The sequence below is a fragment of the Meles meles genome, chromosome 2, assembly GCF_922984935.1.
Source record: "Meles meles chromosome 2, mMelMel3.1 paternal haplotype, whole genome shotgun sequence".
NCBI classification, from domain to species: domain Eukaryota; kingdom Metazoa; phylum Chordata; class Mammalia; order Carnivora; family Mustelidae; genus Meles; species Meles meles.
The window spans coordinates 184,084,904-184,099,156 of record NC_060067.1 but is presented as its reverse complement, the minus strand read 5'-3'; the positions used below and the strand labels follow the sequence as shown (position 1 = coordinate 184,099,156).

Below are 14,253 nucleotides of genomic sequence, written 5' to 3'. Positions count from 1 at the left end.
CCGGATGTTCCTCCAATGCTTATTATGCGCCATGCTTTTCTGTAAGTACCTTTTCTTTTATCTTTCGCTGCCTTTTTTTTTTTTTAAAACACCTTACAGGAAAACGATGTGAGAACATTTTTAACATTCTCAGCCAATTGCTGTAAATCCTCAGAAAATGTGAGAGCCCCTCCAATCTGAGGACTTGGTGTAACTCCTTGTGTCTTCTTCCCCAAGCGTGTGGCCGAGGAAGACCTGCTGGTTTGAGGAGTTCCGAAGGCGCGGACCTGCTCTGATGCTTGGTTGTGGGTTGCACAGTGACAGTGAGGTCGGCAAGTGTGCCTGCCCCAACTCACCGTGACTTTTCGGTTCAGAGCGCAGGGGATTTTTCCACGGTAGGAACCGTCGCCCAGGGACACCTGCAGGGATGTCCAAGAAGCTCAGCTCCCAGTTACAGCAAAAAATCCCAGAAGATGCCTACTGTGAGGAACACCGGCAACCACTGCAGCTGTTCTGTGATGACGACCAAATGCTGCTTTGTGGCCAGTGCTTCCACTCAGAGGGGCACGAGAGTCACGTGGTGTTCGGAGTCCAAGAGGCTGCTGGCAGTTACAGGGTGAGCCTCCTGCAGATCCCAGAACACTCAGGCACTGGCTGCCTCCTATTACTAACTTACTTGGAGGACAGATGATCTAACCCCCCCAAGTCGTTCCCTCAGGCACCGTTTATCAAGGAATACTAGATAAGTACCATATGTAGACAAACTTTGAGGCTAAGCCAACGTGGGGCTATTGGCCTTTTCCGTGGTCTCCGATTAAAAAGCTAACTGTTGTAAAGCAATTACTTGAGCTGGAATTCTGTGATCTGTTTCTCTGCAGGAGTTATTCCAGGAGATATTGAACACATTGAAGGAGAAACTTGAAGTAGCTAAAAGCATATTGGCTGATGAGCACGAAAGAATGGTGATGATTCAGGTCAGTGCTTATCTCCAGTCTGAGCAGGCAATTACCTGTGATGTTGGATAGCAAATAACATAAAGTCAAGATAAATAACAAAGCGGGAAAAATATTTGAAATCCATAGGTAAGAAAAGTGTTAATTTCTTTACGAATAAAGGGTTCTTTAAAGTCAATAAGCAAAAGGCTAGAAATTCAATAGAGAAATGATTGAAGGGGTTTTTACAGAACAGAAAATGCAACTATTTTTTGAGCATTTAAAAAGCCCTGAACTTTGTTTATGATAAGTACAGATTAACTCTTAAATTTGTGAAACATCATTTGCAAGCCTTATTGACAGGCAAAGAAGATTGATAACACAATTTATACCAAGCCAGGGGAGAATGAATATCTCCTCTACTGTTGGTAGCTATATAAATCCTGAAACGATTTAAAAAGGCAGTTTGAGAATTACTGTTTGAAACGAGGGCTTGTCCTCTGTTATACCCACATTTCACTTCTGATTTCACATCTTTTCTTCATATTTAACTGTGTTCTGTGCCAAGTATCCCAGATTCTGGGTCGTCTTCCTTTCAGTTTTTAAAGAGAATAATGGCCACTTGAGGATAGTAGAGGAGGAGAATTGACTGTCTCTCCAAGAATTTTTCAGCTGATCCCCATTTTTTCAGCCTTAAGCACCATATATTCAACAGATACTGGGACCCCACTTTTGCCAGAGACTATACTAGGTGCTGGGGATTTAGCAGCAGGAGAGGGGGAAAAAAAGTCAGCCCTTCTGCAACTGAAGGAAGGTGAACAAAGCAAGTAAAATGAATGTTATGTGGTAAATGCTATGCAGTCTTAAAAAAAAAAAAGAAAAGGAAAGCATAATGGGGTGTACTTTGAAATAAAGTGACCGTGTTCAGAAAGTGGCTTTTGAAAAAACTCAAGCTGGTGAGGAATTGAGTTATGCAGCCTTGGGAAGAATCTGGTATGTACTCCATTTGGGGTTGGGAAGGCAGTGGAAGCTGGTAGGTGAGGTCAGAAGATAAGGAGGCCAAATCATATAGGGCTGCTGACTTTGAATGAAATAGGGAAACCAGTGGAAAGTTTTGAACAGGGGTAGCTTGATTGAATTTCAGTTTTCACAGAAGCACCTCTGGCTACTGCGGTTAAGACTAGACTGTAGGAGGGTGAGAGCAGAGGTGGGAACACCCACCGGGGAACTGTTGAGGTCATGAGCAGTGGTCAGGTTCTGCATAAATCTCAATTCCATGAAGTTTCGTGAGATGAAATATAGTTAAGCTGTCTACTCCCAATGTATATCTCTAGCTCAGTCTTCCAAGTGATAGACTTTCATGTTCGTCTTCCTACTGAGATCACTCTTTGGATGTCTATTTAGATAGACATCTGGATGACTATTTACAATCAGGATGTCAAAACCTGAGCTGCTGATAAACAGTTCCCACCTTCGATCTCTCTCTCTCTTGTTTCCCTTTTTGTGTTCCAGTTGCTTTCTCTAAAAACCTTGGGAGTCACCCTTTCATTCTTGTTTCCTCACTGTCCCTATCCAAAGCATCAGCAAAAGCCATTTGCCCCACCTTTCAGTTTTCCTCATCCTTTCTTTGTCATGTTGATCTTAGATTTTTCAGTTTTCTAAGTCAATTAACATTTTTTTACCTGCATTTCACGTTTTAAGATTATGGTGATGTGTTGATCTTGGCTCAAAACTTTGTCCTTTGTATTTATGCCTTTTATTTCTTTCCCTGTACTTCAGATTTTCTTGTCTTTATATCAGAGTTAGGTCTGGAAACTGACCATAAATATGTATCCGTGGTGTTTAACTTGAAGTCTGTCATACCTTTATCTGTCTTGAAGGGAGAAGAACAGGATTTTAAAGATATGATTGAGTCTGAATATAGGATAAGGTTCCAGTTGATGGTTGAAGAGAAGATGAATTTCCAGAGGCTGCAAGGGTGTGTGTTCAACTCCAACATGAGGGAAGATGGTCTGAATCAACTGATGGAGTTTGCCACAGAGCTGAAGGAGAAATCCCAGGAAACGCTACAGGTGAGAGGTGGAAAACTGCATGCTCACAGTGTTTGGGAAATGAGAGAAGGGAGAGCCGAGCATTATGCCAATTCTAAAAATGAGACATCCAGTGACAACCATGAATGTATTAAAAGAATATATATATATTCACCCAGCAGTTCTATTTCTGATCATTTTCTTATAATACACTTACATGCCTATCAAAAGATATAAGAATAGGGAATGCTGTAAATATTCCAGTATAAAGCCATGGTTTAGAGGTAGTCTTTGAAGCCAGATTGATGAGGTTCCTTTCTGGCTTCTGCTATTTACTAGTCTGTAAGTGGCTAATTTAACCAGTACACATTGTTAACCTGTAACTCAGTTTCCTTCACTGTTAAAATGGGGATAATGCCCTTGCTTTATACTACTACTGTGAAGATTGAGTGTGATAATCTACATAAAGCTCTTTAAACAGTGTTTGTACATATTATGCAGTCAATAACTATTAGGCATTATTATTAACACTGTAATGTTTATGATAGCAGGAGATTAAATACAACCTATATCCATCAATAAAGGACTCTCAAAATAAGTTGTATTATGTACTTTTACAATGGATGCTCTTCAGCATTTAGAAAAGATAACATAGCTTTATGTGTACAGATAAGGAATGCTCTCCAAGAGCGTATTATTTTTTAAGAAAAAAAGCTGTGACATCAGCAATAGGGTATAATACGCATCATTTGTGTTCTTTAAGAAAAAAATAATAGCATCTTTGCAAGGATTAAAAAAATCAGTGGCTCGTTTATTTCTTATTAATTGGTTAAATTATTAGAATCAAATCTTAATGAAGGAAGTAGGAAACTTTCTGAACAAAATGGCAAAATAATATGATCGGATTTACGGTCAGGTTGTTTTCTGAATAAGTGGACTACATGCACACCTTCCACATCAATATAAATATATTGTGTCAAAGAATCAAGTTTCAATTGAGATGTCTTCCTTAACACAGAGGGGTATTGGGCCTTATCTAATGTGTATTTCTGAAGTGGCAGGCAGTGAATTGGGTTTAAGGGATGGTTAAATTAGTGAATAAAAGAAGTTAACCACTTGTTAAATAGTAATAAGGAGATTCTTCTGCAGAGACTGAGCGATTTGGGGAAAGAGAACATGAATAAGCTGAAGGAGAGTGCAGTCAGGCTTTCTGAACATATCTGCAGCCTCCAAAGGATCATTGCAGAGCTAGAGAAGAAATGTGGGGAATACACCTTAGCATTCCTCCAGGTAAGAGTCCAGAAATGATCGTCATTACAGTATTTGAGAAGGGAGAGGTGGACAGTACTCATTAGCGGTCAGTTGTAGACCCCTAATGTTTTCAAACATACATGAGGCTGGTATAGGCTATTTTTCAGTCACAAGAAACGTTATGAGTTGTCTAAAATCTGGCCTCGTGGAAAGCTACTTCATGGTATGAATTCTCACCTTGAGGCTATCAATAATCAGTTTGAATTGACAGGTCCCTCGATAGGGTAAATAATTGATGAGTCAAATTATGACACATCAGTACAGTAGAATATTCTGCAACCAGAAAAAAAGAATGAAATAATTCCATAGTGGTAAAAGTTATTTTCAGGATATTTAGTTAAAATGAAAACATGCAGAACTGCCTTTTGTTTGGTTTTAGTGAATATGTATCTATGTATAGACATATGCTCATTAACATTCACAGACTGCCTTTGGCAAAATAAACACAAAGATTAGAACACAAACATTGAGCGGTAACCTTGGAAAAACAAGGGTAAGATTTATTTGTATAATATTGCATATTTTAAACCTTGTAGCATGCATTACCTTTCAACAAGTAAATTATTGTCTTTTTAAGACTCTATCCATATCCTTCTGCCACCAGGCTTATGTTTGCAAAGTGAGTGCTCTTATTTGAGAAGCCCTTACACTTAAACCATTAGGTTCTATCCTAGGGCCAAGCCTACTTCAGGAAAGGTAAGGTAGGTGTGACTCAGTTAAGCTCAGCTTCTGACCTAGCTCCATCCACTGTCCTCAGTTTATTAGCATGTCCTTCATCTACTCAACTCTTGTTACCCAGTGTATGAAAAGAAAGGAAATGGGCAAAGTTTGAGTGATGACTGTTCTGGATAAGATAGCTGAGGTAAGGTATGGAAAATGCGGCCTTTGAGAAATGCAAATCAAAACCACAGCTGTGAGATAGATCTTCTCAGCTGTTAGAATGGCTATCATCAGTAAGAGATAATGGGTGCTGGTGAAGATGTGGCAAAAAGGGAGGGAAAACAATATGGAATTTTTTTTAATTTTCAAAAAATTAAAAATTGATTTACTGTATGATCCAGCAATTCCACTTCTGCGCATATACTTAGAGGATAATGAAAACAGGATTTCAAAGGGATACACACACTCCCATGTTTGGAAATAACCCAAATGCCCATTAACAGAAGAATGAATGAAAAAAATGTAGTACATTTATATAATGGGATTATATTACATTTATATTATGTAGTACATTTATATAATGGAATTATATTACATTTATATAATGAAATTTATATAATGGAATATCAGGAGAAAGGAAAATATCCTTCCATCTGGAAAACATGGATAGACCTTGAGCACATGATGCCTTAAGCAAGATAAGGGAGAAAGACAACTATTGCATGATGTCACTTATATGTGGAATCTAAAAAAATTTAAATGTGTTTAAAAAAACAAAAGTGAAATGTTGGTTATTGGGGAAATGGAGTAGGGATGGAGGGGCATTGATAAGAGTGATGGTGTTTCAGGGTACAAACTTGTAATGAATAATAATAAACCATAGAGATCTAATGCATGGTATAATGAATATATAAAACAATACAGTATTATAATTGTATGATGTCATAAATATTGCTGTATTGGCAATCATTACATTATACAAGGGTATCAAAATAACACACTATACACCTTAAACTTAGTTATGTGTTAAATTTATTTAATAAATTTAAATTTATAAATTTATAAATTAAATAAATTTATTTAATAAAAGAAAAAAAAGATAGCCAGAATAAATACAAATCTTGCCAAGACATCATCTGATTGAGCAGGTTCCAGATTCCATATAAAATAACTATACAGTACCCAACTGTAATAAAACTAAGAAGACAAAAATCACAAATTTCCCTTGGGAATATAACAATAATTTCAAGTATTTTTCTGACTTTTACTAATCAGTGTTAAAATCTGATCTCTGAGATTTAGCACCACAAAGCTGGGGAAATTACATACAAATCAAGTTTCATCATTAGAAAATAATTTTCAGGGGTGCAGCTCAGAAGAGGCGTGGCTCAAATACCAGAAGTGTGGTTCAGATAGTAACCTTATCTCTTTTTCACCCTGTAGAATGCGAGATATTCTGTGGAAAGGTAAGTTTTCATTTTGGAATGGAATGGAAACATTGGGGTGGGATTCAGGGTCTGAAATGTGAGCACACAAGAGTAGAGATATTGGGGTAAGTAAGGATCATGAGGTCATGTAATGACATCCATCCTCTGGATTGGTGGGGGCCTTGGGTCTGCACAGATAGCTGAGACTGTCCTTTCTTTAATAGGAGCGAATCAATACTGCTTCAGTGTCTGGAGCCCGCCCATATCACAGACCTGAGTCTATGCCAAGTTACAGGAATGAGCAGGATGCTCAACACTCTCCAAAGTAAGTTGACACACATCCATGATAACAGGGCACTTGATTTTTGTATCTGAGAATTAAGTGAACATCCTACCATAAATAAAAGTAGATTCCGGAGCACTTAAGGATTTAAAATGACTGGAGGTTTAATACACTATATACATTGGATAACTGTCAAGAAAATAATTGTATGATCTTATGTTGAAAGGCTCTCTTTTGCATATCTTTTCCCACTTTTCCAAGCCTGAAGCAGGATTGCAAGCAGAGTTTGATAGGAGAAAAAAAAAATTAAACTTCTAGGGAAAAAATGTTGGGGTGCCTGGATGGCTCAGTCAGTTAAGCATCTTGATTTTGGCTCAGGTCATGATCTCAGGATCCTGAGTATGAGCTCTACTTGAGATTCTCTCCTTCCCTCACCCTTTGTCCCCTCAGGCTCCTACTTTCTCTTTCTCTTTTTGTGTCTCAAATAAATAAATCTTTAAAAAAAATAAAAAAAATGTCAAGAAGTGTAATGAAAGATTTATTATCTCCTACCCCATAGTTCTGCCTTTTCTGGAATGTCCGGTCAATAGATTCATACAGTATGTGGCCTTTTGTGTCTGGCTTTTTTCACTTCGCTTAAAGCATTTGAGGCACATCCAGGTTTGTTGTGTATCATTAGTTTATTTCTCTTTGTTGTTGTGGGATACTCCATTGTATGAAGATACCACTGTTTATTCTCTTCAGTTCCAGGGCCATTTGAGTTGTTTCCAAATCTATGCTATAAATACTTGCTTACAGAGTTTTATGCAGCCATGACTTCATTTGTCTTCATTGCGTATCTAGGAAAGGGATTGTAAAATTTGTTTTCCAAACTTACTGTGCCATTTTGCATTCCCACTGGTGATGTATGAGATTTGGTTACTCCACATCCTCACTAGCATTTCGTATTGTCATTTTTTTTTTTAACTTATTTAAGGTAGACCTGGATCCCTGAGTGGCTCATTGGGTTAAACGTCTGTCTTGGACTTGGGCCATGATCTCCAGAGTCTTGGGATTGAGCCCCACATCAGACTCCCTCATTGGGGAGAGTCGTCTATCCTTCTCTGTCTCCCCCTGCTCATGTTTTCTCTCTCTCTGAAATTAAAAAACAAACAAAAAACTTAAAATTATATTTTATTTTATTTTTTTTTTTTTAAGATTTTATTTATTTGACAGAGAGAGAGAGAGATCACAAGTAGGCAGAGAGGCAGGCAGAGAGAGGTGGAGGTCAGGGAAGCAGGCTCCCTGCTGAGCCTGATGTGGGGCTCGATCCCAGGACCCTGAGATCATGACCCGAGCCGAAGGCAGAGGCTTAACCCACTGAGCCACCCAGGTGCCCCAAAATTTATTTATTTATTTATTTATTTGTATAACGATTTTTATTTGTTTGGCAGAAAGAGAGAGCACAAGCAGAGGGAGTGGGAGAGGGAGAAGCAGGCTTCCCGCAGAGCAGGGAGCCCGATGCGGGGCTCAATCCTGGGACCCTGGAATCATGACCTGAGCCAAAGGCAGACACTTAACAACTGAGCCATCCAGGCGCCCCTTAAAATTATATTTTAAAAAGTAACTTACTTAAAAAAATAAAGCAGATCTAGTAGGTATGTAGGTGTATTTCACTTTAAATTTGTGTTTCTGAAATAACTGGTGATTTTGAGCATATTTTCATGTGTTTATTTTCACTTTATTGTATCTCTTTGAAGTATATTTATAAATATTTTCACTATTTTTTAAAATTGTGCTGTGTATTATTTAGTGCTGTGATTTCTTTATGTATTATTCCGATTACCAGTCCTTTGTCAGATGTTTTGCAAATATTTCTCTCACTCTGTGATTTATATTTTCTTTTTTATGGTTTTAATCCTCATATTGTCATCAGGCAGTGTTATATTAGTTTCAGGTGTACACTATAGTGATTTAGCAATTCTGTTCATTATTCAGTGCTTATCCTAAGTGTACTCTTAATCCCCTTCACCTGTTTCACCCATCCCCCACTACCTTCCCTCCAGAAGCCATCAGTTTGTTCTGTATAATTGTCTTTTTTGTTTGTTTGTCTCTTTTTTTCTTTGTTTCTTAAATTCTACATAAGAGTGAAATTATGTGGTTATTTGTCTTTCTCTGACTGACTTACTTCATTTAGCACTATGTATTTCCAACCGTGTTGTTTGAAATGGCAAGATTTCATTCTTTTGTATGGCTGAATAGTATTCCGTTGCGTGTGTGTCTGTGTGTGTGTATATATATATACCAGTTTATCTATTCATCAGTCAGTGGACACTTGGGCTGCTTCCATATCTTGACTGTTACAAAGAGTGGGATGCATGTATCCCTTGGAATTAGTGTTTTTGTGTTTTGGGGGTAAATACCCAGTAGTACAATTAGATTGTAAGGTTATTCTATTTTAAGTTTCTGAGGAGCTACTATATGTCCACAGTGGCTGTACTAGTTTGCATTTCCACCAACAGTGTATTAGGCTTCCTTTTTCTCCACATCTTCACTAACACCTGTTGTTTCTTGTGTTACTGATTTCAGCCATTCTGATGGGTGTGAGATGGTATCTCATTATAGTTAGATTTACATTTCCCTGCTGATGAGTGATGTTGAACATCTTTTCATGTGTCTGTTGATCATCTGTATATCTAATTTTGAGAATGTCTGCCCATGTCTTTTTCCCCTTTTTTTAGTTGTATTTTTTTTTTGTTTTTGTTTTTCAGGTGTTGAGTTGTATCAATTCTTTATATATTTTGGATGCTAGCCCTTTATTGTATATGTCATTTGTAAATATCTTTTCCCATTCAGTAGGTTGTCTTTTAATTTTGTTGATTGTTTCCTTCACTGTGCAGAAGTTTTTTATTCTTACATAGGCCCAGTAGTTTATTTTTGTTTTTATTGCCCTAGCCTCAGGAGACCTATCTAGAAAATGTTGCTATGGCCTATGTCAGAGAACTTGCCACCTGTGTTCTCTCTTAGGATTTTTGTGGTTTCAGTTCTCACATTTAAGTCTTTAATCCATTTTCAGTTTATTTTTTCATATAATGAAAGAAAGTGGTCCCATTCCATTATTTTGCAGGTAGCTATCCAGTTTTCTTTTTCCCATTGCATATTCTTTCCTGCTTTGTTGAAGATCTATTGACCATATAATTGTGGGTTTATTTCTGGGTTTTCTGTCTGTTTTTGTGAAGAACTTTACTGGTTTTGGGTTGTTTTTTTTTTTAAAGATTTTATCTATTTATTTGAGAGAGAAAGAGTGAGCAGGGGACCCCCCCCCCCCCCCCCACTGACGTGGAGCTCAATCCCAGAACCCTGGGATCAACACCGAAGCCAAAGGCAGATACCTAACCAACTGAGCTACCTAGGCACCCCATACTGTTTTGATTACTACAGCTTTTTGATACAATTTGAAGTCTGGAATTATCCTTCCAGTTCCATTTTTCTTTTTCTTTCTTTCTTTCTTTTTTTTTTTTTTAAGATTTTATTTATTTATTTTACAGACAGAGATCACAGGCAGGCAGAGAGAGAGAGGAGGAAGCAGGCTCCCTGCTGAGCAGAGAGCCTGATGCAGGGCTTGATACCAGAGCCCTGGGATCATGATCTGAGCCAAAGGCAGAGGCTTTAACCCACTGAGCTACCCAGGTGCCCCTCCATTTTTCTTTTTCAAGATTTCTTTAGCCATCTGGGGTCTTTTGTGGTTCCATACAAATTTTAGGATTGTTTGTTCTAGTTCTTTGGAAGATGCTATTGATATTTTGAAAGAGATTGCTTTGAGTAGTGTATATACTTTAACAATATTTGTTCATCCAGTGTATGAGCACAGCATATCTTTCCATTACTTTGTGTCATCTTCAGTTTCTTCCACCTGTGATTTATATTTTCATTTACCTATTGTACCTTTTGAAGAGCAGAAGTTTCAAATTTTGAAATTCAGCTTATCAATTCTTTCTTCTATGGTTTTGTGCTTTTTGCATCCTATCCTAACAAATCTTTTACCACTCAAAGATTTCTTTCTTCTGGAAGTTTTAGTTTCTACATGTAGGTCTGTTACTCTTTTGGAGTTATATTTATATATGACTCAAAATCTGGTACAACTCCCCACCCCTGCCTTTTTTGTATATGGATATGGCCAGTTGTTCCAGCGTTATTTGGTGAAAACACTTTTCTTCATTAAATTTACTTAGCGCCTTTGTTGAAATCATTTGGCATGTACAAGCTGGTCTACACTGACTCTAGTAGGTCCATTGATCATTGTTTTTAACCTTTTGCTAATACCACACTGGCTTGAATTTTACTCCATAGGAAATTTTAAAATTGGTGTATGAGTTCTTCAGATTTGTTCTTTTAAAAATAATTTTGGCTACTCTAGATTTGCTTTTTCACAAAAAATTTAAAATCAGCTTATTGGCGTCTACCAAAAAAATGAAGACTTTGGTGTTACATTGAATGTATAGATTAATTTGGGATAAGATGATATATTTCTATTTAGGTCTTCCTTGATTTCACTCATCAATATTTTGAAGTTTTTAGCAAACATATTGTGCATATTAGATGGATCCCTAAGAATTTTATTTTTTAGTGTAATATCCATTTCTAATTGAAATTTCATTCATTTCTAGTTTATTGCTATTATATAAAAATAATATTTGTATATATTGACATTGATATATTATGACCATGCTAAATTAATTTATTAGAGCTAGCAGCTTTTTTATCGATTCTTTAGGATTTTCTACAGAGGCAGGTAATCTGTTAATACAGGAATTTTTCTTTCTTTCCAATATGTAAAAGCCTTTTCTATATTTTTCTCAACTTGTGGTACTGGCTCTAGGACCTCCAATATAATGTATAGGAGCAATAAGAAACATTTGTCTCATTCTTGATCTTAGGGTACAAGAAAGCATTAAGTCTTTTACCTTGAAAGTTAAATGATGTGAGCTGTAGGTTTTTTTGATAGTTGCCTTTACACAAGTTAAGAAAGTTCTCCCTCTATTCCTAGTTTGTTAAAACTTTATATCTTGAACAGATGTTGAATATTGGATGCTTTTTCTATATTATACCAAAATATTTTAATTTTTTTCTTCATGTGTTAATATGGTTAAATACATTTTTTTCATATGTTGGCGCAACCTTGCCTTCCCAGAATAAACTCTTGGTAATGATGTTTTATCCATTTTATATGTTGTTGGATTCAGTGTGCTAATACTTTAAAGAATTTTTGCATTTATATTAATGAGGGATATTGATCTATAGCTTTCTTGTAATCATCTATAGGTACTTTAATTTTATTTTCATTTCTAGAGAATCTGTTCTGCTCTTTGTCAAATCCAGTTGGTCTTACTTTTCAGCTTCCTATATCCTGTAGATATTTTTAAGCTTTTCTTTTTTTTTCAACCATGTAAGCAAAAATTATTTTAGTTCTGTGCCTAGTAATCCCAATATCTAAATTTTTCAGATTTATTTCTGGTCTCATTCAATAGTGCTTTCTTACTTTGTGTGTGTTTTTTGATTTTTTAACAGTAAGCTTCACTTTTTTCCTTGGATATTATTTTTAGAAATTGAATCCAAGAATGAATCTATTGCATTATTCCAGAGAGAATTTGCATTTGTTTCTGCCGATCTTCTGGAAATACTGAAAGTCTGGGACAACTTAAATTTAAATTTCAAGGCTTATGGCTTTTAAGACCACCCTAATAATGATATGAAATGGGCTTCAAGTCCCGAAATACAAGTTCATTTGGCAGCAAAACTTTCTGCTGGATTAGACGTTAAAGTAAGATGTAAGGAACTATTCCAGGTTTTTTGGTTTATGATTTAGCAATGGAAAAAGTAAGTATGCTATGAACTGAAGTAGAACTGGAAAGGGGTAGTTTTGAAGTTCCTTTTGGACATAGTATGTGTGAAATGTTTCCGTTATTTCTAACTGGTATTTGGCAGCTTCTTTACGAAGTAAGCCGTGATCCTATAGAAGGTATTGAAAACTAAGGCTAGGTGAAGTCACCTAGGGAGAAAGGAGTATAAGCTATAAAAAGGAAGATCCAGTCCTACGCCCTGAGAAATCACAATATTTAACAGTTGAGGAGAAAGAGATAAGGAACAGTTTGAGATAGGAAGTAAAGTGTCACTTTCATTCAAGTATAAGAAATCACGTTGAGCTCCCTTGCTCACAGCTTGATTTTTTTCTGGAAGATTCCCACAGGCTTCCCTCTGCTAATATGTTCTTTTGATTTACTCAGTATTAAGAGCCTGCTGGCAACAGTTTCTAGGCATCTGTGTCACACTGTGGTGATATTTAAGGAGAGAGCAATTCAGTCACAGGGAAGGCCAGGAATCACGGGGAATCACAGCCAGTCACTGGGAAAAGCTTGCTCTGTTAGGAGATTCTAATGAGTCTTTAGGGGAATGAAGCCTGGAGTTCCAGGTTTGGAGATCTTTAGGGGAGCAGAGTTGGCTCCCAGCTAATACGTGACTAGGATTGGATACCATTTTTACAGTCTGCCAAAATTCCTTTCTGGTCTGACAGGTTCTTCTAAACCTCAGTGTAGTCCGTTAGTCTTCTTCCTCCTCAGATTGCATCTCCTTCCATTATCTTACTCACCTTCTCTTCTGTGATGTCCAGTTCTTGAAACAAAGCTCAGAGGTCACCTTTCCTGAACTTTTAGATTGCCTCTTCCCATATCTGTGCCTGCAACTTGTACCCATTCATTGGCAAAAGCCTCTTCATGTTAGAAATCCTCCATGTCTGGTGGTAGCATGGATGACTCTAACCAAATTTAAATGAATTTCTTTCTCCCTGCAGGAGCTGTCACTTTGGATCCTAAAACAGCTCATCCCTTTCTGGTCTTATCTGAGGATCTGAGAAGTGTGAGTCTCAGAAATGTCCAGCAGGACATTCCTGGCAGCCCAGGGAGATTCATCTTTGGTGCCACTGTGTTGGGTGTGGAGGTTTTCACCTCCGGGAGGCACTACTGGGAGGTAGATGTGGAAAAGGCAACCAAGTGGCAGTTGGGGATATCCGAAGACCCTACCAGCAGCAATGGTGACCTACCCGCTGCTTCCAGAGATAAATTCTTACTCACAGGTTCTATGATGGGAACCGATTATACATTCTGGGTCTTTCCGCCTCTGAAAAGGGTCTTCTTGAGAGGAGAGCAGATGCATAAAGTTGGAGTCTTCCTAGACCGCGAGTATGGGCAGATAGCCTTCTATGATGTGACAAACAAATCCCTCATTTATAATTTCTCTTCTCTCACCTTCTGCGGAGCCATCAGGCCCATATTTTCTCTTTGTATCCCAAGTGGAGGCCCAAGTTCAGACTCGCTAAGCATTTGCTTTCCTCATGTTTCTTCTTGTGATGTTAATGTTAGTCCACAGTCTTCCTCAGCATGAAATCTAAAACCACAAAGGGCCAGAAAGTAAAGAGCTTGACTTTGTAAAAGAATCCATATAAAGTAATCCAATAAAAGTTTCTAACACTTGATTGAATTGGAATCCAGTTCATTACCCCAGAGTTTTCGCATTCATGTGGCTTTCAACACGTATTTAGTGAAAAGGGTTATGTTGAAACTGAGTGATGAATGATGATAATGGAAGGACCCTACACT

The 14,253-nt window shown here is 37.4% G+C and overlaps 1 protein-coding gene across 1 annotated transcript; it reads left to right on the top strand.

Annotated features, from left to right (window-relative positions):
- Positions 1-406: 406 nt before the first annotated feature.
- On the top strand, positions 407-14,038 carry TRIML2 (tripartite motif family like 2). Its single transcript, XM_045997454.1, has 7 exons — positions 407-595; positions 858-953; positions 2,792-2,983; positions 4,091-4,231; positions 6,356-6,378; positions 6,564-6,664; positions 13,449-14,038. Exons 1-7 carry the CDS (start codon positions 407-409, stop codon positions 14,036-14,038), a joined length of 1,332 nt encoding a protein of 443 aa, XP_045853410.1.
- Positions 14,039-14,253: the final 215 nt, after the last annotated feature.

Excerpts from the sequence above, each read along its gene's own strand:
- TRIML2 (XM_045997454.1), top strand. The coding sequence starts at position 407 with ATGTCCAAGAAGCTCAGCTCCCAGTTACAGCAAAAAATCCCAGAAGAT. Across the intron at positions 596-857 it reads AGGCTGCTGGCAGTTACAGG|GAGTTATTCCAGGAGATATT; the intron begins GTGAGCCTCCTG and ends GTTTCTCTGCAG. Across the intron at positions 2,984-4,090 it reads AATCCCAGGAAACGCTACAG|AGACTGAGCGATTTGGGGAA; the intron begins GTGAGAGGTGGA and ends ATTCTTCTGCAG.